The 27134-nt window shown below is 39.8% G+C and overlaps 2 protein-coding genes across 5 annotated transcripts in view; one reads left to right on the forward strand and one right to left on the reverse strand.

Moving 5' to 3' along the window:
- Positions 1-3294: 3294 nt before the first annotated feature.
- Positions 3295-15642, forward strand: ETFBKMT (electron transfer flavoprotein subunit beta lysine methyltransferase). The gene is made up of 4 exons (XM_061125232.1): positions 3295-3432; positions 7818-8251; positions 9915-10045; positions 14604-15642. The coding sequence occupies exons 2-4, from the start codon at positions 7926-7928 to the stop codon at positions 14945-14947; spliced, it is 801 nt and encodes a 266-aa protein (XP_060981215.1). The 5' UTR covers positions 3295-3432; positions 7818-7925; the 3' UTR covers positions 14948-15642.
- An 8190-nt stretch (positions 15643-23832) lies between these two features.
- Positions 23833-27134, reverse strand: part of AMN1 (antagonist of mitotic exit network 1 homolog) — an 80216-nt gene continuing 76914 nt past the window's right edge. For all 4 annotated transcript variants that reach the window (XM_061125233.1, XM_061125236.1, XM_061125234.1 and 1 more), the window contains one exon: positions 23833-25501. In XM_061125233.1, the coding sequence (XP_060981216.1) occupies positions 25428-25501 (74 nt within the window). In that variant the 3' untranslated portion in view covers positions 23833-25427. The remainder of the gene's footprint in view (positions 25502-27134) is intronic.

Here is a 27134-nt window from a genome sequence, read left to right on the forward strand (position 1 = left end):
ATTCTGAAAAATGAGGAGGTGGTTAGGGACAGTGAGGAGGGGATGTATGTATGGTGGGCCCGACAACTTTGTTGGAAGCAAGGCATGAAGTGAGAGGACAAGGGCTTGCTACAAGAAAACAAACTGTAGGAGAGAAAGGGTTTTCTAAAGGCAAGGTGAGTAAGCAGGGACTGATTACTAAGAGCTTAGGAAGCTGTGATCAGGAATTTGGCTCTGATAATGACTGTTTGGGAAGTCAGACAGGATTTCAAGCAGGGAGGAATGAGATCAGAGAGCATGGTGATTAAGAGCCCAGGTCAAGCTGATAAAGAAAAAAAATGACATCTTGTCCTTAGATTGTCTATCATTATGGTTAAGCATAGCTAGCTTAACCATGGTGGCTCAGACGGTAAAGAATCTGCCTGCAATGCGGGAGGCCTGGGTTCGATCCCTGTGTTGGGAAGATCCCCTGGAGAAGGGAATGGCAACCCACTTCAGTATCTTTTCTGGAGAATCCCATGGACAGAGGTGCCTGGCAGGGTGCAGTCCATGGGGTCACAAAGTCGGACACAACTGAATGATTAAGCACACGCACGCACATGGCTAAGCAAGCATATTTAATTGGTCTCCATGTCCTGCCAGCGGCTTTTGCTGAGTCACACTCAGATGTGTCCATTTCTTCCCATGCCTTCATCAGTTCTTGCTTGGGTTACCACCAGGTTCTTCAACTGATGTCTCCTTCAGTCCAACCTCTCTCTTTGATACCCACAGTTTAAAACTGTTTTCTAAAACTCAAATCTGATCCTGTCACTCTTCACTGAAAACCCAATCTTCATCTTCCAGTCTTGTGTCTTATTAATACCAACACTAACTCCATAGTTTCAATAATGATAATCACACTGTTCACAATATGTCAGGAACTGTGCCAAGCACTTTACTTTCTATCTCATTAAATCCTCTCAATACATTGTTATTATCATCATCTTTTATTTTACAGATGAGAAAACTGATACTTACTGTAGGGGAGGTAAAGCTTTTCTTTACCTTCTTATGTTCACTGTCTGGATCTGTAAGTTAAACTGACAAAAGACAGATTAACAGGAGGAGAAAAACCCGAGTTTATATACGCAACACATACCATACACACAGGAGAATTCAGTGATGAGTTGCTCATAGGGAGTGGTTAAATTTTTGTGTTTATATATCTAACTCAGTTGGTGTTGATGAAAAATTAATCAATAGTCAATCTAAAGAAGAAATAGAGTTTTTTTTTTTTTTTTCTTAGCCAACCTGAAGGCTATAACACTAGAGACAGTCAGATAACTCTGCAGACTGCTCCCCTTGGTTAGAAGTCAAAAGCACATTTATATAAATTTTTGAGACAAAGGATCGTTCATCAAACTGGTACACTGACATTTTACAGTTCAGCAGAGATATGAAGTCCAGACCTACATGTAGGAAGGGAGCAGCAGGTCACCATGACCCCTTACAGGATTAGGAAAGGAATGTTATCTTCTAAGGAGTCACATTGCTGGCATTAGAAGAAGGGAAAAACAAACTTTATGGTTGAGCTGACTGACATTCCTATGTTTGAAGAGGTCTGGTTAATGTATAATGAAGAAGCACATTGCACATTAGGGAGAGCCCTGTCGGGGAGGGCATGTGTTATGTTTAAATTTTCTTGTCCTGTCTTAAAAAACCATACATTTTATTCCATCATAGATGATAGGGAAAGAGAGAAAGGGAACTTATAGGAATGACATTTTGGAAAGATAACTGGTTTTCTAGGAGAATAGATAAGAGATATGATAACCTTGAGACAATGTTTGGGCATGGTGTCCATTTTTCAAGTCCAAGAAGATTAAGGGTGTTCTCAAGGAGGGGTTTTATGACAATTGAGTTCTTTGGGGAGAGTCTGCTTTAGGCAGATAAGAGATTTCAGAAACTCAAATCTCTTTCACTCAAAACAACTCCTGTGCCACAGTGGCATATCCTGATCCCCTTCATTAGGAAGGTTTAATAATGTGCCCAAGGTCACACAGCTAATAAGTATACTTAAATAACGTTTCAAAAAAACCTTTAAAGACAAATTTGAGTATGAGATATACATTTTTTTTTTTTTTACTTGCAAGAGTGTCCAGTTATTAGGGAATTGGAACATGTACAAAGATGTAGGCAGATATTTGAAGGTCACATGATAGCTCAGTTGTTACCAAACAATTGACGGGTCTGATTGGTTGCATTTGGGTCAATTTTGATAAAAGAGAGACAATTCTTTCTCTCAATTAAAAAGAACAAAAGGGACTTCCCTGACTGTCCTGTGGTTAAGACTCCAGGCTTCCACTGCAGGGAGCACAGGTTCAATCTCTGATCAAGGAACTAAGATTTTGCCCTGTGACAAAAATAAATAAATAAATAAAAATAAAAAATCAACAGCAAACAATAGAAAAAGAAAGTCCAGGTTTGCTTCTCAGGGCCTACAGTCTGTTTCTCTTGGCTTATCTGCTTAGCTTATCTTATAGGAATCCTTTTTTTTTTTTTTTTTTTGGACTATGGAATGAAAGTTTCAGGGAAAAACATTTAAACTGCACAATAGTGAATGGGATAGAGGAAAGCAGAATTGCAGAGAGACCAATTGCAGGAATTCAGGCAAGCAATCTTAAGGCAGAACTAAGGGAAAGGCAAGTGGAATGGAAAGATCAATTTGAAAACTGTCTCTGGGATAGAATGCATTAGCTGGTTAAAAACTACAATCCTTAGGCAAATCGATCTGGATTTTTTTTTTTTTTGGTCCACACTGTGTGGCATGTGGGATCTTAGTTTCCAGACAAGGGATCATGTCCCCTGCATTGGGATAATGAGAGTCTTAACTAACCACTGGACTGCCAGGGAAGTCCCTAGATCCTGAACATCAATTAGGAATTATTACTAACAATAGAATCAGTGAGCGTTAATTGAAATGACAAGTTACAATTAAACAAACAAAAAAGATTGTATGTGTATGAAAATTATTATAATAAAAGGGAAGACATATTATGATTTAATCCCAGTTGAATGTGTCATTAAGGGTTTATGCTGTGTCTATTTGGCTCACCACCATATGTGCAGTACCTAGAAGTGTGATTGGCACGAAGCAGATGCTCCATGGCTTCAGAGCGTATTTTTTAGAAATCAGTATTTGACATTCCCTTATTTTCCAAGCGAGGTCAGGGCACCCTCTGGTTTCACACTTCTGTCCCTTTAAGAAGCCCGGGTGAAAGGAGAGAGCGCTGCCGGGAAGGAGGGCGGAGCAGGAGGTCGGGGCAGGGGCGGGGACAGGGGTGTGGGTAGCAGGCTCCTCTGGAAACTCTGGATCCCGAGTACCCTTGTAAAGAAAGCGCCAAAAGAGGCGCAAAGGCAAAGTGACCGACTTGCCCTGTGCTTTGCTCCCCAGGGTGGTGTTAGCACAGACAGGTAAGGAGAAAAGGAAGACTGTGTCTGCCCCTTTAAGATTGACTCCCGTCCTCCTCGGAGGAAAATAACGTGCTAACACTTTTGGAGCTTGTACTTTTGAACCTGTCTTCTTACTAATTAATCCAAATACCCAGTGTCCACCGCTTAATCACATATTCATAACAGATGCTTCATTGGTGCTTGGCGTGGGAGGGGGTGGCATCGGTTTGGACGACACTATGTCCAAAATCGTCTCCTATTTGCTCTGCTTTCTTTTTAAACCTTAGACTCAAGGGCTGACCCAATCATTCCTACGCAATTAGTCCAATGAGGTCAGGCTGTTAAGAGAGCCTGTGATTGATTACAAGGGCATAAATGTGGGCTGACACCCACTTAAAATCTATCCTGAGTTCACTGACTAGTGGCCTGACAGGCATTTTGACCCTCCTGTCTTGATATTTCAATTAATTTCCCGCGTTTAAAAGTGGGAATTTGTTTGTTTTTTTTCGGGTGGGGACTTGCAGCAGATAGTATCTTAGTTCCAGGAGCAGGGTTTGTGCCCTTCATTGGGAGTCTTAGCCACTAGACTGCCAGGGAAGTCCGTGGATTATCTTGAAAAATGGAAAGATCTGGCCCTATGTCCCAGGACAGGCAGCAGCTTGCTGGCTCCGTTAGACTGTTTTGAAACACTTTCTAGTTTGCCACAGCCTCTCTGTTATCAGCAACCAGCCTGCATCACTCATTTATCACCGTTCTGGCCCCAGGTAGGCATTTGAGTTTGGGGCCCCTACCCTTGGACAGCAAGGAAATCAAACCAGTCAATCCTGAAGGAAATCAGACCTGAATATTCATTGGAAGGACTCATGCTGAAGCTGAAGTTTCAGTACTTTGGCCACCTGATGTGAAGAACTGACTCATTGGAAAAAACCCTGATGCTGGGAAAGATTGAGGGCAGGAGGAGAAGCGGGTGATAGAGGATGAGACGGTTGGATGGCATCACTGACTCAATGGTCATGAGTTTGAGCAAACTCTGGAGGACAGGGAAGCCTGGAAGTGCTGCAGTTCATGGTGTTGCAAGAGTCGGACATGACTTAGTAACTGAACAACTCTAAATATTTGGGTGAATTTAAGACTACTTAAAATATTTATGCAGAACAGACCAAAGGTCCAAACAACTTAGTGTATAATTTGTGTTTAAACTTCTCTTCCTCCTTCCTACTTATTCTTTTTTTTTCATTTATTTTTATTAGTTGGAGGCTAATTACTTTACAGTATTGTAGTGGTTTCTACCATACATTGACATGACTCAGCCATGGATTTATGTGTGTTCCCCATCCCGATTCCCCCTCCCACCTCCCTCCCCATCCTATCCCTCTGGGTCTTCCCAGTGCACCAGCCCTGAGCACTTGTCTCATGCATCCAACCTGGCTGGCAATCTGTTTCACACTTGATAATATACATGTTTCAATGCTATTCTCTCAGAACATCCCCCGCCTCACCTTCTCCCAGAGTCCAAAAGTCTGTTCTATACATCTGTGTCTCTTTTTCTACTTTGCATATAGGGTTATCATTACCATCTTTCTAAATTCCATATATATGCATTAGTATACTGTATTGCTGTTTATCTTTCTGGCTTACTTCACTCTGTATAATGGGTTCCAGTTTCATCCACCTCATTAGAACTGATTCAAATGTATTCTTTTTAATGGCTGAGTAATATTCCGTTGTGTATATGTACCACAGCTTTCTTATCCATTCGTCTGCTGATGGGCATCTAGGTTGCTTCCATTTCCTAGCTATTATAAACAGTGCTGCGATGAACATTGGGGTACACATGTCTCTTTCAGTTCCGGTTACCTCGGTGTGCATGCCCAGCAGTGGGGTTGCTGGGTCATATGGCAGTTCTATTTCCAGTTTTTTAAGGAATCTCTACACTGTTCTCCATAGTGGCTGTACTAGTTTGCATTCCCACCAACAGTGTAAGCGGGTTCCCTTTTCTCCACACCGTCTCCAGCATTTATTGCTTGTAGACTTTTGGATAGCAGCCATCCTGACTGGCGTGTAATGGTACCTCATTGTGGTTTTGATTTGCATTTCTCTGATAATGAGTAATGTTGAGCATCCTTTCATGTGTTTGTTAGCCATCTGTATGTCTTCTTTGGAGAAATGTCTGTTTAGTTCTTTGGCCCATTTTTTGACTGGGTCATTTATTTTTCTGGAATTGAGCTGTAGGAGTTGCTTGTATATTTTTGAGATTAATCCTTTGTCTGTTGCTTCATTTGCTATTATTTTCTCCCACTCTGAAGGCTGTCTTTTCACCTTGCTTATAGTTTCCTTTGTTGTGCAAAAGCTTTTAAGTTTCATTAGGCCCCATTTGTTTATTTTTGCTTTTATTTCCAATATTCTGGGAGGTGGGTCATAGAGGATCTTGCTGTGATTTGTGTCGGAGAGTGTTTTGCCTATGTTCTCCTCTAGGAGTTTTATAGTTTCTGGTCTTACATTTAGATCTTTAATCCATTTTGAGTTTATTTTTGTGTATGGTGTTAGAAAGTGTTCTAGTTTCATTCTTTTACAAGTGGTTGACCAGTTTTCCTAGCACCACTTGTTAAAGAGGTTGTCTTTTTTCCATTGTATATCCTTGCCTCCTTTGTCGAAGATAAGGTGTCCATAGGTTTGTGGATTTATCTCTGGGCTTTCTATTCTGTTCCAGTGATCTATATTTCTGTCTTTGTGCCAGTAGCATACTGTCTTGATGACTGTGGCTTTGTAGTAGAGTCTGAAGTCAGGCAGGTTGATTCCTCCTGTTCCATTCTTCTTTCTCAAGATTGTTTTGGCTATTCGAGGTTTTTTATATTTCCATACAAATTGTGAAATTATTTGTTCTAGTTCTGTGAAAAATACCGTTTGTAGCTTGATAGGGATTGCATTGAATCTATAGATTGCTTTGGGTAGTATAGTCATTTTGACAATATTGATTCTTCCAATCCATGAACACGGTATATTTCTCCATCTATTTGTGTCCTCTTTGATTTCTTTCATCAGTGTTTTATAGTTTTCTCTATACAGCAAACATTATCCTCAATGGTGAAAAACTGAAAGCATTTCCCTTAAAGTCAGGAACAAGACAAGGGTGCCCACTATCACCACTACTATTCAACATAGTGTTGGAAGTGTTGGCCATAGCAATCAGAGCAGAAAAAGAAATAAAAGGAATCCAGGTAGGAAAAGAAGAAGTAAAACTCTCACTGTTTGCAGACGACATGATCCTCTACATAGAAAACCCTAAAGACTCTACCAGAAAATTACTAGAGCTAATCAATGAATATAGTAAAGTTGCAGGATATAAAATTAACACACAGAAATCCCTTGCATTCCTGTACACTAACAGTTAAAAAACAGAGAGAGAAATTAAGGGAACAATACCATTCACCATTGCAACAAAAAGAATAAAATACTTAGGAGTATATCTACCTAAAGAAATGAAATTCCTACTTATTCTTAATCAGAATGTCTTTCTATTAAGTCCAGGTTTGGTGAAGATGACTCATCAGAGGTACTACAGAAAGTGATTTGATAGTCTTTTATCACAATTAAATCCATAGTTTTTTTTTTTTTTTTTGTTGTTTTGTTTTAGGAAAAAAAACCAATCTTAATTACATTGATGTTTTATGCTAGGGCTATCTTTTTTTTTTTTTTTGGTTGGGCGGTGTCTTTGTTGCAGCAGGCAGGCTTCTCTAGCTGTGGTGCACTGACTGTGGAACATGAGGACTCAGTAGTTTTGACAAGCGGTCTTAGTCCCAGACCAGGGATTGACTCTGTTGCATTGAAAGGTGGATTCTTAATCACTGGACCACCAGGAAAGTCCCCATATGCTAGGGTTATCTTTATTGACCAGTCAGTATAATTTATATATCTCTAACCACAGTTACAATTTGATAATCTGCACAACTCTTGACTAGACTCCATAAAGGCAAGAACTGTGTTTGCCCTGATTATCTGCTCTATTCCATCGCTAGAATCTAAGTTTCCTGAAGATGGGGACTTTTGTTTATTTTGTTCCTGGTTATCAAGCACAGTGTCTGCTTAAAGGAAAATGATTTATTAAATGAATGAAAGAATGTTAAGGGTATACCTTATTTTATGTAACAGGAATGTTCCTGAGAATTCTATCAAAATCAAATGCTTGTCTATTTGGTTTTCTAAATTATTAAAAGGATTCTGTTGTTCACAAAGAATGAAAAAGTTTGTTTTAGAAGATTTGGTTTTCCTAAATTAATGCACAAAAACTTTCATCTAAAGTGAACTTGCACTTGTGCATCATATGCTACAGAGGTAACACTAATATTTTCTTACTATGTGAAAGGATTTGGAAGTGTCAAGAGTTTTCATTATTATTATGTTTTTAGAGGTCCAGTGACTCCAGCTGAGATCAGTTTGGCAACCAGACTCTTTCCCCAGGGGAAGCAGCTCTTATCAAGAGCACACCAGCATACCTGTGCTTTGGGACCAGACTGATGGCTTTGAGCCCAGGCTGGAGAGTGTTTGCATCATTTCCCATGAACCGCTATGTTGTCTTCTGGAAGGCTGTGAGAAGCGGTGGCTTCCCCTTGTTTCCCTGGGGCCACTGCCCCTGGAGAGGAACTGGAAACCTTTTGGACCCTGAGATGAAAGCTTTCCTGGAGGAGAACACTGAAGTCACCAGCAGTGGCAGCCTCACCCCTGAAATCCAGTTGCGGCTTTTGACCCCCAGATGCAAGTTCTGGTGGGAGAGAGCTGACCTGTGGCCCCTCAGGGATCCTTACTGGGCAATCTACTGGCCAGGGGGCCAAGCCCTGTCTAGGTACGTATGGCCTTAAGTGAAGCGGGAACATTTAGGGCTCCTCACCACCTCTCTCTTTTCTGTCCCTTCCAACTCCACTTTCTCCCTGCTCCTCAAAAAAAACCCAAATTCTTTTATTAGAGTTTAGGAACAGTTTTGGGTTGCTTTGTTGCATGGTTTTCCCTTCTATTCCAAGCTTACCAAGGTTTTTCCCCATATATAGTTCTCTTCCCAAGAGAAATCCTAGGTCAGCTGTCAAGACCCTAGGTAACTGGTAATGATCCAGAAATCTCACACTGTTCTCAGGTTCATGGTTTGTGATGCCCTTGCAGATCCTTGGTGGAACATAAAGCTCCCCACTCCTTCTCCGGGTTTAATTCTGTAAATGTTGCTCCCTCCACCACTGCCTTTCCCAAGCTCCCAAAGAATGAGGGATATTGACTTGAATCTGCATTTTTAAGGTCCCCCCTTCCAACTCCCCATACTGCAAAGGTCTTTAGGACATTTTCTCACATATACACACAATGCTTTTTATTAAAACAGTCGCTGAAACAAATGCAAGAACTTTCAGCATTTTAATCTAGTCTTTGCTCTTAGGTTGGTAAATGATTTAATTTTTTAATGCTTTGATGTTACAAAACTGTGAAAGGAAATGTATATTCTCTTTCACAGGAATGGTATGGTCTAGCAGAACTCAGATTTTATTTAGTTTTTTATTTTTATTTCTTTGGCCATGCTATGTGGCGTGTGGGGTCTTAGTTCCCTGATCAGGGATTGAACCTGCATCCCCTGTATTGGAAGCATGGAGTTTTAATCACTGGACTGCCAGGGAAGTCTAGTTTGTATATAGTTTTAAATGCAAAATAAATAAATGCAAACATAGAGCTTTTTGGAAAATCCTGAGTTCTGGAAAACTTTCCAGGTGGTATAAATTCCAATTTTCTGGCTGTTGTGTTGCCAAATTTTCCTATATTTACTTGTATCATTTAACAAAATAAGTGATATCTTTGCAAGTGATACCTATGCAAATTGTTGTGTATCAACTCCAAATATAAAGGCAATCAGATTCCTTAAGAGACTGAATCAGAGGTCACAAATTGGTGATCCACAGATGTGTTTTCTGTTTTTAAAAAATGGATATGTTTTTGTAAACTTGTTTTACTTATAAACTTTAAAACAATCAGGTGCTATCATTTAAAACTTGAAGCAAGTAAAAATTTACTTGAATTGAAAAATAAGAATCTCTGGGGAGTTACTCAGCACTTTCACTGCCTGGTCCAACTTCAATCCCTATTCAGGGAACTAAGATCGTGCAAGCCAAAACACTAAAAAACAAAAAAAGAATCTCTGCTAACATCAGATTTAAATCTCTGCTAATACCTAACTTCTGTTGTGGCAGAAATTACCTCAAGATGGGTAACAGCTGTCCCTTTAGATGGGGCACTACACCCTTGCCTTGCCATTGTTCCTTAGTCTTTTTTTGGATCACAGGATCTCAGGGATCCTTGGCAGACCCTCGGCAGTGAAAATGTGGAGTCCTAGCCACTGGACCACCAGGGAATTTCCTTTGCTCTTCTGCTAAGTTTCACTATTTCCTTGTCCAATCAATCCAAAGAAAAAATATTGGACACCTCTTACTGACCTCCCATCTGTCTTAGACTATATTTTCCCTTTTCTAATTTAGGTATCTTTTGGATAATCCTGATGTTGTCAGAGGAAAATCTGTGTTAGACATTGGGAGTGGATGTGGCGCTACAGCCATCGCTGCTAAGATGAGTGGAGCCTTAAGGATCTTGGCCAATGACATAGACCCTAGTAAGACTGTCATATTTTTAAATATTTTGAGCTCATATTTTTTTTCCCTCCAGGATAAATATCTACAGTTGCTCCAACACCATAAGCCATTTCCATGTTGTATTTCATAATCTAATATGGTGAACTCAGTGGGACATTGTCTGTGGGAACCCTGTAAGGCCTGACTTGATGGTGCATTTTTGACAGGAGGACTTCTATTTGTGTCTGGCAGATATCCCAAAGTGATACCAACCTGGGAACAGTTACTGTTGGTCATCTCTGGGCTAGGGATTTCCTGAAATATGTAGGTAGTGTTTATTTGACCCAAAACCCAAGTGAAGATAGACCTGGGCATTTGAGGGATATTTTATTCCATTTGAACCCAAGTTGAGACAGGTAAGTGTTAATTTTACCTGATTTTCTCTAATCTTCCCTTTCATTGAGGATCTAGCCCTTGAGGAGCCTTATTATATATAGGACTCTCAGTTCCAAGTTGTCATCCTGCTCAAACATAAGCCTTGTTTTCCTGTCTCTTGTACATCTGTGACAAACCAAAAGTCTTCATTGTTGTTGTTATTTAGTTGTTAAGTCATATCCAACTCTTTGTGACCCCATGGACTGCAGCCCGCCAGGTTCCCCTGTCCTTCACTGTCTCCCAGAGTTTGCTCATATTTATGGCCATTGAGTCGGTTATGCCGTCCAACCATCTCATCCTCTGCCGCCCCTTTTCCTTTTGCCTTCAGTCTTTCCCAGCACCAGGGTCTTTTCCAATGAGTTGGCTCTTTCTATCAGGTGGCCAAAATATTGGGGCTTCAGCATCAGTCCTTCCAATGAATATTCAGGGTTGATTTCCTTTAGGATTGACTGGTTTGATCTCCTTGCAGTCCAAGGGACTCTCAGGAGTCTTCTCCAACACCACAGTTCAAAAGCATCGATTCTTCAGTGCTCAGCCTTCTTTAAAGTCCAACTCTCACATCCATACATGACTACTGGAAAAACCATAGCTTTGACTATATGGACCTTTGTTGGCTTTGTGATGTCTTTGCTTTTTAATACACTGTCTAGGTTTGTTATACCTTTCCTTCCAAGGAGTAAGCATTTTAAAAAATTTCATGGCTGCACTCTCCATCAGCAGTGACCTTGGAGTCCAGGAAAATAAAACCTGTCACTGCTTCCACTTTTCACCCTCTGTTTGACATGAAGTGATAGGACCAGATGCTATGATCTCAGTTTTTTGAATATTGAGTTCTAAGCCAGTTTTTTTTTTTTTTTTTAACTTTTTTCTTTCATCCTTATCAGGATGCTCTTCAGTTCTTCTTTACTTTCTGCCATTAGAGTGGTATTATCTGCATATCTGAGGTTATTGATATTTCCCCCAGTAATCTTGATTCCAGTTTGTGCTTCATCCAGCTCAGCATTTCACAAGATGTACCCTGCATAGAAGTTAAATAAGCCAGGTGATAATATATAGCTTTGGTGTACTCCTTTCCCAATTTTGAACCAGTCCATTGTTCCATGTCCAGTTTTAACTACTGCTTCTTGACCCACATACAGGTTTCTCAGGAAACAGGGAAGATGATTTGGTAGTCCCATTTCTTTAAGAATTTTCCACAGTTTGTTGTGATCCACAGAGTCAAAGGCTTTAGCATAGCCAATAAAGCAGAAGTAAATGTTTTTCTGGAGTTCCCTTGCTTTCTCTATGACCGAACAAATGTTGGAAATTTGATCTCTGGTTCCTCTGCCTTTTCTAAACCCAGCTTGTACATCTAGAAGTTCTCAATTCACTGACTGCTGAAGCCTAGCTTGGAAGATTTTGAACATAATCTTATTAGCAGGTGAAATGAGTGCAATTGTATAGTACTTTGAACATTCTTTGGCATTGCCCTTCTTTGGGATTGGAATGAAAACTGACCTTTTCCAGTCCTGTGACTACTGCTGAGTTTTCTAAATTTGCTGGCACATTGAGTGCAGCACTTTAACAGCATCATCTTTTAGGATTTGAAATAGCTCAGCTGGAATCCTGTCACCTCCACTAGCTTTGTTCATAGTGAAATGTTTTGTAAGGCCCACTTGACTTCACACTCTAAGGTGTTTGACTCTAGGTGAGTGACCACACCATTGTCATTATCCAAGTCATTAGGACCTTTTTTGTATAGTTCTTCGGTGTATTCTTGCCACCTCTTCTTTTTTTTTTCCATTTATTTTTATTAGTTGGAGGCTAATTACTTTACAATATTGTAGTGGTTTTTGTCATACATTGACATGAATCAGCCATGGATTTACATGTGTTCCCCATCCTGAACCCCCCCTCCCACATCCCTCCCCATCCCATCCCTCTGGGTCTTCCCAGTGCACCAGTCCTGAGCACCTGTCTCATGCATCCAACCTGGACTGGAGATTTGTTTCACACTTGATAATATACATGTTTTGATGCTGTTCTCTCAGATCATCCCACCCTCGCCTTCTCCCATAGAGTCCAAAAGTCTGTCCCATACATCTGTGTCTCTTTTTCTGTCTTGCATATAGGGTTATTGTTACCATCTTTCTAAATTCCATATATATGTGTTATTATACTCTATTGGTCTTTATCTTTCTGGCTTACTTCACTCTGTATAATGGGCTCCAGTTTCATCCATCTCATTAGAACTGATTCAAATGTATTCTTTTTAATGGCTGAGTAATATTCCATTGTGTATATGTACCACAGGTTGCTTATCCATTCATCTGCTGATGGGCATCTAGGTTGCTTCCATGTCCTGGCAATTATAAACAGTGCTACAATGAATACTGGGGTACATGTGTCTCTTTCAGTTCTGGTTTCCTCAGTGTGTATGCCCAGGAGTGGGATTGTTGGATCATATGGCAGTTCTATTTCCAGTTTTTTAAGGAATCTTTACACTGTTCTCCATAGCGGCTGTACTAGTTTGCATTCCCACCAACAGTGTAAGAGGGTTCCCTTTTCTCCACACCCTCTCCAGCATTTATTGCTTGTAGACTTTTGGATAGCAGCCATCCTGACTGGTGTGTAATGGTACCTCATTGTGGTTTTGATTTGCATTTCTCTGATAATGAGTGATGTTGAGCATCTTTTCATGTGTTTGTTAGCCATCTGTATGTCTTCTTTGGAGAAATGTCTGTTTAGTTCTTTGGCCCATTTTTTGACTGGGTCATTTATTTTTCTGGAATTGAGCTGCAGGAGTTGCTTGTATATTTTTGAGATCAATCCTTTGTTGCTTCGTTTGCTATTATTTTCTCCCATTCTGAAGGCTGTCTTTTCACCTTGCTTATAGTTCCCTTTGTTGTGCAAAAGCTTTTAAGTTTCATTAGGCCCCATTTGTTTATTTTTGCTTTTATTTCCAATATTTTGGGAGGTGGGTCATAGAGGATCTTGCTGTGATTTATGTCGGAGAGTGTTTTGCTTATGTTCTCCTCTAGGAGTTTTAGTTTCTTGCCACCTCTTCTTTATCTGTTTTGCTTTTGTTAGGTCCTTATTATTGCTGTCCTTTATCATGCCCATCCTTGCATGAAATGTTTCCTTAATGTCTCCTAGTTTCCTTGAGATCTCTAGTCTTTCTATTCTGTTGTTTTCCTCTATTTCTTTGCATTGTTCATTTAAGAAGACCCTTCCTATCTCTCTTGGCTATTCTCTGGAACTCTGCATTCAGTTGGGTTTATCAGTCCCTTTCTCCCTTGCCTTTTGCTTCTCTTCTTTCCTCAACCTTTTGTAAGACCTTCTCAGACAACCACTCTGCCTTCTTGCATTTCTTTTGCTTTTGGTCATACCTCCTGTACAGTGTTTCAAACTTCTGTCTGTAGTTCTTCAGGCACTCTGTCTACCAGATCTAATCTCTTGAATCTATTCATCACCTCCACTATATACTTATAAGGGATTTGACTTAGGTCATACCTGAATGACCCAGTGGTTTTCCCTACTTTCTTCAATTTAAGCCTGAATTTTGCAATAAGGAGCTCATGATCTGAGCCACAGTCAGATCCAGGTCTTGATTTTACTGACTGTATAGAGCTTCTCAGTCTTCAGCTGCAAAGAATATAATCAATCTGATTTTGGTATTGGTGATGATGGTGATGATCTGGTGATATCCATGTGTAGAGTTGTCTCTTATGTTGTTGGAAAAGTATGTCTGTTACGACCAGTGTGTTCTCTTGACAAAACTGTGTTAGCCTTTGCTCTGCTTCATTTTGCACTCCAAGGCCATACTTGCCTGTTACTCCAGGTATCTCTTGACTTCTAGTTTTACATTACACCCCTCTAGGTTGACAAGGACATTCTTTTTTGGTGTTAGTTCTAAGTGGTCTTGTTGAGATGAGCAAATATCCCTTAAAACCTCTCCTTTCCCAGGTGTGTAGTATTGTTTGCTTTGTTTTCAGAATACTCATATATTTGAGCATTGTAGGAAATAGCTTATTTTGGCATATAGTTTAGGCTTCTTTACCTAAAAACACAGCTTTCAACACAAAGGGGAAAAATCTATTGGAGATTCTCTAAATTATTTAAATTAATCAGTAGGAAATTAAAATAACATAGCATATACCAATTCACTATGTCCTTTTTTTAAAGTTGCAGGAATGGCTATTAAACTAAATTGTGAGTTGAACCAACTGAATCCTTTTCCCATTTTAATCAAAAACATTTTGGATTTGGAACAAGATAAGTGGGACCTTGTTGTGCTTGGAGATATGTTTTATGATGAAGACCTTGCAGACAGTCTGCTTCAATGGCTGAAGAACTGCTTTGAGGCCCACAGAACTCAAGTACTGATTGGTGACCCTGGGCGACCCCAATTCAGTGGACATAGCATTCAGCATCAACTGCACAAAGTAGCAGAATATTCACTTCCAGAGCCTACAAGGCAGGATAACAACGGACTGACAACCAGCACAGTGTGGCAGTTTCAGCCTTGAGCTGTTGAAGTTCCTCCAACAGGGCATATAGCTATGTTTGGGTTTAACCTGAAAAGACTCTCTGGTTCAAAGAAGGCAATTTGTGTTAAATGGTAAATCTTGCTTTGAAAATATGAATGTTAAAATTTTGTCAGCCTTTGTCATATAACTTGTTCTACAGTAAGCCAAATGCAGAAATCTCTATCTGTAATTTTTTTTCTAGTTTTACTGCTGTGCTTAATTGTTCTGTCATGTTGAACTCTTTGCAATCCATGGACTGTAGCCCACCAGGCTCTTCTGTCCATAGGGATTCTCCAGGCAAGAATACTGGAGTGGGTTGCCATGTCATCATCCTGCTATAGGAATATAATTATACAAGGCAGTATCCAATAGTAACCACATGTAATTTAAGTAGCAGAGAAGAATTAGATTTTTAAAAATTTTTTGGAATTAGATGTTTTAGCAGAGTCTGTTTCTATAGTTTAGAACAACTACAATGTATCTTTGAATTAAAATAAAAAATATAGAATACTATATTAAAAAAATTACCTGTAAATATCAGAGATGCAGTTAGTATGGTACCAAATACATGGGCTTTAGAGTGTGACCACTCTGTCACTTTCTAGTTGGCATTTAGGGTGAGTTAAGCTCTCTTGAGATTTCATTTCTTAACTTATAAAATGTTAATAGTAATAAATTTGTACTGTACTTCAAAAGGTTATTGTATTAAATGAAAGTATAAAGTGCCTAGTATAGGTTAGTACACAATAGGGCATCAATTAAGAAACATAGATTAAAAAAAACAGTTTAGAAGATTTGTAACATTGTACAAGAGACAGTGATCAAAACCATCCCCAAGAAAAAGAAATGCAAAAAGGCAAAATGGTTGTCTGAGGAGGGCTTACAAATAGCTGAGAAAAGAAGAGAAGCAAAAGGCAAAGGAGAAAAGGAACTATATACCCATTTGAAAGCAGAGTTCTAAAGAATAGCAAGGAGAGATGAGAAAGCCTTCCTAAGTGAATAGTGTAAAGTAATAGAGGAAAACAATAGAATGGGAAAGACTAGAGATCTCTTCAAGAAAATTAGAGACACCAAGGGAACATTTCATGCAAAGATGGGCACAATAAAGGACAGAAATTGTACGGACCTAACAGAAGCAGGTGTTGGAGAAGACTCTTGAGAGTTCCTTGGACTGCAAGGAGATCCAACCAGTCTATCCTAAAGGAGATCAGTCCTGGGTGTTCATTGGAAAGACTAATGCTGAAGCTGAAACTTCAGTACTTTGGCCACCTCATGTGAAGAGTTGACTCATTGGAGAAGATCCTGATGCTGGGAGGGATTGGGGGCAGGAGGAGAAGGGGACGACAGAGGATGAGATGGCTGGATGGCATCACCGACTCAATGGGCATGAGTCTGAGTAAGCTCCAGGAGTTGGTGATGGACAGGGAGGCCTGCCGTGCTGTGATTCATGGGGTCACAAGGAGTCGGACATGACTGAGCGACTGAACTGAACTGAACAGAAGCAGAAAATATTAAGAAGAGGTGGCAAGAATACACAGAAGAACTATACAAAAAAGATCTTCATGACCCAAATAACTACTATGATGTAGTTATAGGCATCAATAATATGTGAACCAAGAACTTCCAGATGTACAAGCTGGATTTAGAAAAGACAGAGGAACCAGAGATCAAATTGCCAACATTCACCTACAGCCAGACATCCTGGAGTGTGAAGTCAAGTGGGCCTTAGGAAGCATTACTACGAACAAAGCTAGTGGAGGTGATGAAATTCCAGCTGAGCTATTTGAAATCCTAAGAGATGATGCTGTTAAAATGCTGCACTCAAATTTAGAAGAGTTGCTGCCAGCAAATTTAGAAAACTCAGCAGTGGCTAAAGGACTGGAAAAGGTCAGTTTTCATTCCAATACCAAAGAAGAGCAATGCCAAAGAATGTTCAGACTACTGCACAATTGTACTCATTTCATGCTAACAAGCTAATGCTTAAATTCCTCCAAGCTAGGCATCATCAGTATGTGAACCAAGAACTTCCAGATATACAAGCTAGATTTAGAAAAGACAGAGGAACCAGAGATCAAATTGCCAACATCCACTGAATAATAGAAAAAGCAAGAGAATTCCAGAAAACCATCTGCTTCTGCTTTATTGACTATGCTAAAGCCTTTGACTGTGTGTATCACAACAAACTGGAAAATTCTTCAAGAGATGGGAATACCACCTTACCTCCCTCCTGAGAAACGTGTATGCAGGTCAAAAAGCAAGTTACAACCATATTCACATGGAACAATGGAATGGTTAAAAATTGGGAAAGGAGTACACCAAACCTGTATATTATCATCTTGCTTATTTTAACTTCTATGCAGGGTACATCATGGGAAATGCTGGGCTGGAAGAATCAGAAGCTGGATCAAGGTTTCTGGGAGAAATATCAATAACCTCAGATATGCAGATGACACCACCCTAATGGCAGAAAGCGAAGAGGAACTAAAGAGCCTCTTGATGAAGGTATAAGAGGAGAGTGAGAAAACTGGCTTAAAACTCTTAACATTAAAAAATGAATATCATGGCATCTGGTCCCATTACTTCATGGCACATAGATGGAGAAACAATGGAAACAGTGACAGACTTTATTTTCTTGGGCTCCGAAATCACTGCAGATGATGACTGCAGCCATGAAGTTAAAAGACAGTTGCTCCTGGAAGAAAAGTTATGACCAACCTAGACAGCATATTCAAAAGTAGAGACATTACTCTGCCGACAAAAGTCCATGTAGTCAAAGCTATGGTTTTTCCAGTAGTAATGTACAGATGTTTTGAGAGTTGGAGCATAAAGAAGGCTGAGCGCCAAAGAACTGATGCTTTCGAGTTGTGGTGTTGGAGAAGACACCTGAGAGCCCCTTGGACTGCAAGGAGATCAAACCAGTCAATTCTAAAAGAAATCAACCATGAATGTTCATTGGAAGGGCTGATACTGAAGCTGAAGCTCCAATATTTTTGTCACCTGGTGGGAAGAAGTGAGTCATTAGAAAAGACTGCAATGCTGAGAAAGATTGAGGGCAGGAGGAGAAGGGGACGACAGAGAATAACATGGTTGGATAGCATCACCGACTCAATGGACGTGAGCTTGAGCAAGCTCTGGGAATTGGTGAAGGACAGGGAAGCCTGATGTGCTGGAGTCCATGGGGTCTCAAAAAGAGTCGGACAGGACTGAGTGACTCGACAACAACAACAACAACAACAACAACAACAACAACAACATACTCAGTACTGTGATACCTTATGATGCATTTTTATGGTTTATTAAAGTCAGTAACATTTTGTTATACCACCAGTGCCCCGGGTTGTCAGGATCTTATATATCAATAAGAACATTAGGACATAAATGAGAAACAATGTGAAGGACTACCACTATTTGTGAAAAAAAAAAAAAAAGTGTATATACCTACATATGAATGTATATGTAAAGGATATATATTTACTTGCAGTAGACATATTTTGTCTGCAGAAAGGTAAGTAAGAAATTGATCAGAGTGGTTGTGTTCTGAAAGGGTACCAGATGGCTGATGGATGAGGGTGGGAGGGAGACCTAGTTTTTACTTTTGGGTCTTGTAATTTTGTTTTGATTTTAGGTACTATATTTCATATTCTTCAATTTAAAACAAAACATGACCACAATACATATTACAAGTGCAGTTTAAAATGCAACTTTGTACACACGTGGGGGTTAGGGTGCTGACAATCGCCAACCACCCCCTTAGAATTGAAAATCTATGTGTAACTTTACATTACAAATCCAAATTTCTGCATCTGAGGATGGATTGCATAATACTGTAGTATTTACTGAAAACCAACCAAACAAACAAAAACACATAAAGTGCAGTTCAGACCCATGTTGTTCAAGGGTCAACTGTACTCTCTTGTTCTTACTACTTAGGAATTGGTTATCACACTTGCATTATGTGCTTTCTAATAATACACACATGCCAATGGGATTAGGATACCAGGGAGATGTGATCATAGTTACAGTCCTTCAACAGAAATGTAGAGAAAGCAGTTAGGAGCAAGTTGTTGCTTAGATAGGAAAACAGAATCATTACATGGGAGTTTTGGAGCTGGGGTCACAGAGGATCTTCTGATTTCTGAATTTGGAAGTCAGAGATTACTATAACCCAATAAATCAATTCTTGTATCCAATTTCCATTGATCTACTGGGGGTCACTTATGAACTCAAAAGTTTGACTCCGCATTGGTAAACATTAATGGAAATTATAGGCTACAGTGGTATTAGATGGTATCTGAGGAGAAAGAGTTTTGTTGACATATTCTTTGAAAATTCAGGGTATTCTGTTGGATAGTGTCTTTCTCAGCAGGATAAGAAGGAGAAAATTAAAGGGAATTATACTCTGGAGCACTGTTGGACATTGACTTGAAGAGGCCAAGAGTAGATTTAATTTTAAATATCTACAACCCTGTTTCCATTATCTTCTCTTAATTATTTATGAGGAGGGTACAAGAAGGTGTTTGAGATATTCAAATATTACTTCAAATATTTAAAATCTCCCATATATATATATAACAGTGATCCTTGAAATGACTTAATAGCTAACAGTTTTGTATTAAGACTGTTCACATATGAGCTTCCCTGGTGGTGCAGTGGTTGAGAATCTGAGAGTCAATTCCTAGGTTGATAAGAAGTCCGGGGTCTCCAAGAAAAAGATAGGGGTCTGGAGTTCTCAAGGAGGAGAAAAGGACAAATGTTTTTTTTCTTTAAATCCAGAGCTGATGATTGCACAACAAAACAACTCGTCTTGCTCAAGGATATGTTTTTCCTTAAACTCTGTACCAATGACTATATAACAACAATGTATCCTGCTTAAGGACATATTTCTCCTTCCTAAGAACCTTCTGAATAATCCTTAGAAGAAATGGAGTAGCCTCATAGTCAACAAGAGTCCAAAATGCAACTTAGATGCAATCTCATAAACTACAGAATTATCTCTGTTTCCAAGGCAAACCATTCAGTATCACGGTAATTGAAGTCTATGCCCTGACCAGTAATATTGAAAAAGCTGAAGTTGAACAGTTCTATGAAGACCTACAAGACCTTCTAGAACTAACACCCCCAAAAGATGTCCTTTTCATTATAGGGGACTGGAATGCAAAAGTAGGGAATTGAGAGATACCTGGAGTAACAGGCAAATTTGGCCTTGGAGTACAAAATGAAGCAGGGCAAGGCTAACAGAGGTTTGCAAAAAGAATGCACTGGTCATAGCAAACAGCCTCTTCCAACAACACAAGAGAAAACTCTACACATGGACATCACCAGATGGTCAGTACTGAAATCAGATTGATTATATTCTTTGCAGCCAAAGATGGAGAAACTCCATATAGTCAGCAAAAACAAGACCAGGAGCTGACTGTGGCTCAGATCATGAACTCCTTATTGCCAAATTCAGATTTAAATTGAAGAAAGTGGGGAAAACTGCTAGACCATTCAGGTATGATCTAAATCAAATCCCTTAGGATTATACAGTGGAAGTGAGAAATAGATTTAAGGGATTAGATCTGATAGAGTGCCTGATGAACTATGGATGGAGGTTTGTGACATTGTACAGGAGACAGGGATCAAGACCATCCCCAAGGAAAAGAAATGCAAAAAAGCAAAATGGCTGTCTGAATAGGCCTTACAAATAGCTGTGAAACAAAGAGAAGTGAAAAACAAAGGAGAAAAGGAGAAATATACCCATTTGAATACAGAGTTCCAAAGAAGAGCAAGGAGAGAGAAGAAAGCCTTCCTCAGTGATCAGTGTAAAGAAATAGAGGAAAACAATAGAATGGGAAAGACTGGAGTTCTCTTCAAGAAAATTAGAGATAGCAAGGGAACATTTCATGCAGAGATGGGCTCAATAAAGGACAGAAATGGTATGGACCTAACAGAAGCAGAAGGTATTAAGAAGAGGTGGCAAGAATACACAGAAGCACTATACAAAAAAGATCTTCATGACTCATAATCATGATGGTATGATCACTCACCTAGAACCAGATATCCTAGAATGCGAAGTCAAGTGGGCTGTAGGAAGCATCACTATGAACAAAGCTAGTGGAGGTGATGGAATTCCAGCTGAGCTACTTCAAATCCTAAAAGATGATGCTGTGAACATGCTGCACTCAACATGCCAGCAAATTTGGGAGACTCAGCAGTGGCCACAGGCCTGGAAAAGGTCAATTTTCATTCCAATCCCAAAGAAAGGCAATGCCAAAGAATGCTCAAACTACCGCACAATTGCAGTCATCTCACACGCTAGTAAAATAATGCTCAAAATTCTCCAAGCCAGTTTTCAACAGTACGTGAACCATGAACTTCCAGATGTTCAAGCTGGTTTTAGAAAAGGCAGAGGAACCAGAGATCAAATTGCCAACAAACACTGGATCATCAAAAAAGCGAGAGTTCCAGAAAAACATCTGCTTTATTGACTATGCCAAAGCCTTTGACTGTGTGGCTCACAAGAAACTGTGGAAAATTCTGAAAGAGATGGGAATACCAGACCACCTGCCCTGCCTCTTGAGAAACCTGTGTGCAGGTTAGAAAACAGAACTGGACATGGAACAACAGACTGGTTCCAAATAGGAAAAGGAGTATGTCAAGGCTGTATATTGTCACCCTTATTTAACTTATATGCATCATGAGAAACGCTGGGTTGGAAGAAGCACAAGCTGGAGTCAAGATTGCCGGGAGAAATATCAATAACCTCAGATATTCAGAGGACACCACCCTTATGGCAGAAAGTGAAGAGGAACTAAAGAGCTTCTTGAAAGTGAAAGGAAAGGTGGAAAAGTTGGCTTAAAGCTCAACATTCAGGAAACTAAGATCATGGCATCTGGTCCCAACACTTCATGGCAAATAGATGGGGAAACAGTGGAAACAGTAGCTGACTTTTATTTTTTTGGGCTCCAAAATCACTGCAGATGGTGACTGCCACCATGAAATTAAAAGATGCTTACTCCTTGGAAGGAAAGTTATGACCAACCTAGATAGCACATTAAAAAGCAGAGAGATTACTTTGTCAACAAAGGTCCGTCTAGTCAAGGCTATGGTTTTTCCAGTAGTCATGTATGCATGTGAGATTTGGACTATAAAGAAAGCTGAGCACCAGAGAATTGATGTTTTTGAACTGTGGTGTTAGAGAAGACTCTTGAGAGTCCCTTGGACTGCAAAGAGATCCAACCAGTTCATCCTAAAGGAGATCAGTCCTGGGTGTTCATTGGAAGGACTGATGTTGAAGCTGAAACTCCAGTACTTTGGCCACCTGATGCGAAGAGCGGACTCATTTGAAAAGACCCTGATCCTGGGAAAGATTGAGGGCAGGAGGAGAAGGGGACAACAGAGGATAAGATGGTTGGATGGCATCACCGACTCAATGGACATGAGTTTGGGTAAACTCGGCAGTTGGTGATGGACAGGGAGGCCTTGTGTGCTGCAGTTCATGGGGTTGCAAAGAGTCAGACATGACTGAGCAACTGAACTGAAGTGTCACATGAAAATGTAAATTGTGGGAGTGGATCTAGTAAGATCTTTGTAACCTTGAGACATTCTTTTGATTTATTGTTATAACCAAATAAAAAATATATAGCTCCTTGCTAAGACTAGCAAATGGGGTGCTGTCCATTCCCCTTGTGATGTCTATATTAGAAGCTTTCTCTGTCCCCTCTTATAGTTTAATAAAACTGTGCTACACAAAAGCTCTTAAGTGATCAAGCCTGATCCCTGGTCCTGAAGCTAAATCTTCTTCAGAGATCCTGCCAATGCAGGAGAAACTGGTTCGATCCCTGCTCTGGGAAGAACGCACATGCTGCAGAGCAACTAAATTTGTGTGAAGCAACACTAAGCATGAGCTCTAGAGTGCACTTGCTGCAACTACTGAAGCTTAAGTGACTAGAGCCTGTGCTCTGCAACAAGAGTAGCCTGAGCACCGTATCAGAGCAGCCCCCACTCATCACAACTAGAGAAAAGCCTGCATGCAGCAACAACGACCCACCACGGCCAAAACCTTAAATAAATAAATCTTTTAACAGATAGATTGTTCACATTTAAACATTTAAAGACATTATTGATATAGTTGGATTAATTTCTACCATCCTTATAGCTGTTCCCTACTCCTGCTTTTGTTCTTTCTTTTTTGTGTTCTACTTTTTCTTCATTTTCTGATTTTTATCTTTTTTTGCAGGGTGGGGTTGGGGCTGCATTGCAAGTCTTGTGGGATCTTAGTTCCTGGACCAGGAATAGAACCCAGGCTCTTGTCAGTGAAAGTGCAGAGTTCTTAGTCCCTGGACCACTGGGGAATTCTCCTTTATCTTTTTTTGTTTTTTTTTTGGCTGTGCTGGGTCTTTGTTGCTGCTTAGGCTTTCTCTAGTTGTGGTGTGTGGGCTCCTCATTGCCATGACTTCTCTTCTTGTGGAGCATGGGCTCAAGGGTGCGTAGGCTTCTGTAGTTGCAGCTCTTGGACTCCTGAGTACAGACTCAATAGTTGAGGCACACTGGCTTAGCTGCTCCACGGCATGTGAGATGTTCCCAGACCAGAGATCGAGCTCCTGTCTCCTGCATTGGCTGGCGGATTCTTTACCACTGAGCCACCAAGGAAGCCCCCCTTTCTGGTGTAATTGAGCATTTTATATAGTTTCATCTCCCCTCCCTTAAGACACCAATCATATTTATTAAAATTTATTTTACCAGTTGCCCGAGAGTTTGCAGTATACATCTACAACTAATACAACTCCACTTTCAAACAATGCTGTACTGCTTCATGATTTCAGTTTGTTCAGCTTTTATCTTGTGGGGACAAGAGTGATGACTTCCAATCTCTGTACATGTCACAGACCAGAAACTTGAAGTATGGGTATTACTTTTATTTATTTTCTTGTCTATTTATTCAACAAACATTTGGGTGCTTATTATATATCAGACACTGTTCTAGGTACTGGAGATACAGCAGTGAAAAAAGAGAAATAATGTCTGTCTTCATGAAGCTTATATACTAAGGTGGACAGACAGATAATAAATAAAAAATAAGATGTCAGATGGTAAATGATGGAAAGGGGGAAAAATAGAGTTCAGAATGACAGGCAAGCGTGACAGTTATAGGTAGGATAGGGATGGGAGACCAGACTTTTAAGCAGGGTGCTGAAAAATAGCTGATACAACCAGTGATATAAAAAAAGATCAAGCCACAAGCTGCTTTAGGATGATAAGTCATTTATAGACCTTAAAAATCTGACACTTTAGATCTTGAAACTAGTTTCTTCAAAAGGAGGAAAAGGTAGTGACTTGGTTAGGTGTTCAATATTAAATCTTACTGAATTTGTCTTTAGAGAAATTTCATAGATGGAACAGGCCTTACCCATTTTATACATACACACGTGTACCACCTTTGCAGTGGCAATACACTATATTGTACACTATACATTATAAACATAGCACATTTATAAAGTAGTTAATAGTAAGGAGAAGAAGTAGAGTTGGATATGTAAACCTGTCCCTCTACATATGTCCAAGAAATCTACCATACCACAGTTTCCCTGTTATTCTCTGTATCACAGTTAAAACAGGAAGTCTTTAAGAAGGTCCCACTGACAAAGGCTTTTGGCTCAGGGAATATGGTGAATTTGGGGGTAGTTTAAGCACAGTATGTTTCAGAGAATTTTGTGATTATAGATAGTAATACATTTCATTTGAAAACTAAGACCTGTGCTGTTTATTTTACAATGTGAAACCAGTAGAGCTTCAGGATACAACCTCTGTGATGCTATTTCATATTTATTCATTCTCACACGTTCTTGAGTGCAGTTTTTAAGGAAGAAAGTTTGTAGATGAATAGCATGTATTGGGGGAAAGTAGCCATAAAAATCAATGTAATAAGTGGCCAGGCAAAGGTCTCAGTATCACTCATATGCTAAATGGCTAAGGTATGATATATAAGATTATGACATTAAACTATTACATTTCTTTGTTTCATTGAAATAATAATTTTTGTGAAGAATATACAGGCCTGATCTTCAGCTTTGCCTTTTGGCCCGTGGATATTTAAATACTTTGGAAGGCAGTAGCAGAAAATAGCTAGGAAGGTAATTATGCTTTTAGAAATAACTTAGAATTCTCCTGTTTATCCAGTGATAAATATTTCTTATAGCAGCTCAAATATCTAGTTAGGAGAAGGAAATTTCCAGGGGAAACAGGTAACTTAAAACTTTCTTATTTAAGAAAAAAACAATACCCTCCCCCAATATATCAGAGGGCATGCTATAACTGCCATTTCAAGAACACTCACTCATCAACGAACTTATATATAGAAATAAAAGCACTATTAAAATGTTTAAGAGCCAGGTTAACTTCAACGCATAAATCATACTATTGGAAAGCCAATCTCTGAGACCATTGTTTCCAGGGAAAGTAGTATGAAGATCATAGATTTGATAAGCTTCAGTAAGCATCAATACACAGTCCACGTCACTTGCTTTAGTTTGTTCGGGCCTACTAATTGCTCCAAGACTTCTCGTGAATGATCTACAAAAGAAAACAATGACAATATATTAATTCACAGTAATCAAAGATTTTTTTTTTTTTACTTTTTATTTATTTTTTATTTTTTTTATTAGTTGGAGGCTAATTACTTCACAACAGTTCAGTGGGTTTTGTCATACATTGACATGAATCAGCCATGGAGTTACATGTATTCCCCATCCCGATCCCCCCTCCCTCTCCACCCGATTCCTCTGGGTCTTCCCAGTGCACCAGACCAGAGCACTTGTCTCATGCATCCCACCTGGGCTGGTGATCTGTTTCACTATAGATAATATACATGCTGTTCTTTCAAAACATCCCACCCTCACCTTCTCCCACAGAGTTCAAAAGTCTGTCCTGTACTTCTGTGTCTCTTTTTCTGTTTTGCATATAGGGTTATCATTACCATCTTTCTAAATTCCATATACATGTGTTAGTATGTTGTAATATTCTTTATCTTTCTGGCTTACTTCACTCTGTATAATGGGCTCCAGTTTCATCCATCTCATTAGAACTGATTCAAATGAATTCTTTTTAACGGCTGAGTAATATTCCATGGTGTATATGTACCACAGCTTCCTTATCCATTCATCTGCTGATGGGCATCTAGGTTGCTTCCATGTCCTGGCTATTATAAACAGTGCTGCGATGAACACTGGGGTGCACGTGTCTCTTTCAGATCTGGTTTCCTCAGTGTGTATGCCCAGAAGTGGGATTGCTGGGTCATATGGCAGTTCTATTTCCAGTTTTTTAAGAAATCTCCACACTGTTTTCCATAGTGGCTGTACTAGTTTGCATTCCCACACAGTAATCAAAGATATTGAATGTATCTTCGTATATAAACTGGGGTTGATGACTATTATACTTCATAGGGTTAGAAGACTTACATGATATACAAAGCACAGTATAAACTAAAAATACATTTAATGGTAGCCATCACTATTATTGGATTTCCCTGCTGGTAGTTCAGATGGTAAAGAATATGGCTGCAATGTAGGAGACCTAGGTCTGATCCCTGGGCTGGGAAGATCTCCTAGAGGAGGGCATGGCAGTCCACTCCAGTATTCTTGCCTGAAAAATTCCATGGACAGAGGAGTCTGGTGGGTCACAGTCTGTGGGGTTGCAGAGTCAGACATGACTGAGAGACTAACACAGCTGCAGTAAACATAGTAATACTTTGAAAAAACGGGCATTTCTTGTTTTCTCAGTAATCTCATCTTTTTTTGTTTGTTTGTTTTTTGGCTGTGCTGGGTCTTCACTGTTGCTCAGAGGCTTTCTCTCATTGTGGTGAATGGGGGCTACTCTTCTTTGCAGTGAGCGAGCTTCTTGTGGTAGCTTCTCTTGTATAGCACATGCTCTAGGCACAAGGGCTCAGTAGTTGCAGCTCACAGGGTCTATCTAGAGCATGGGCTCAGTAGTTGTGGTACATGGGCTTAGTTGCTCTGCAGCATCTGGGATCTTCCCTGACCATCAGGGTTCAAACCATGTCCCCTGCTTTGGCAGCTGGATTCCTATCCACTAGACCACCAGGGAAGTCCTGTAATTTTATCTTAATTACACCAAACAGGGAGTAACAGGGTTAAACTTTCTCAGGGTCCTGCCAGGAATCAGATGACACACTAAAGTAGCATGTTTG

This window comes from Dama dama, chromosome 22 (assembly GCF_033118175.1).
Source record: "Dama dama isolate Ldn47 chromosome 22, ASM3311817v1, whole genome shotgun sequence".
Classification (NCBI taxonomy): domain Eukaryota; kingdom Metazoa; phylum Chordata; class Mammalia; order Artiodactyla; family Cervidae; genus Dama; species Dama dama.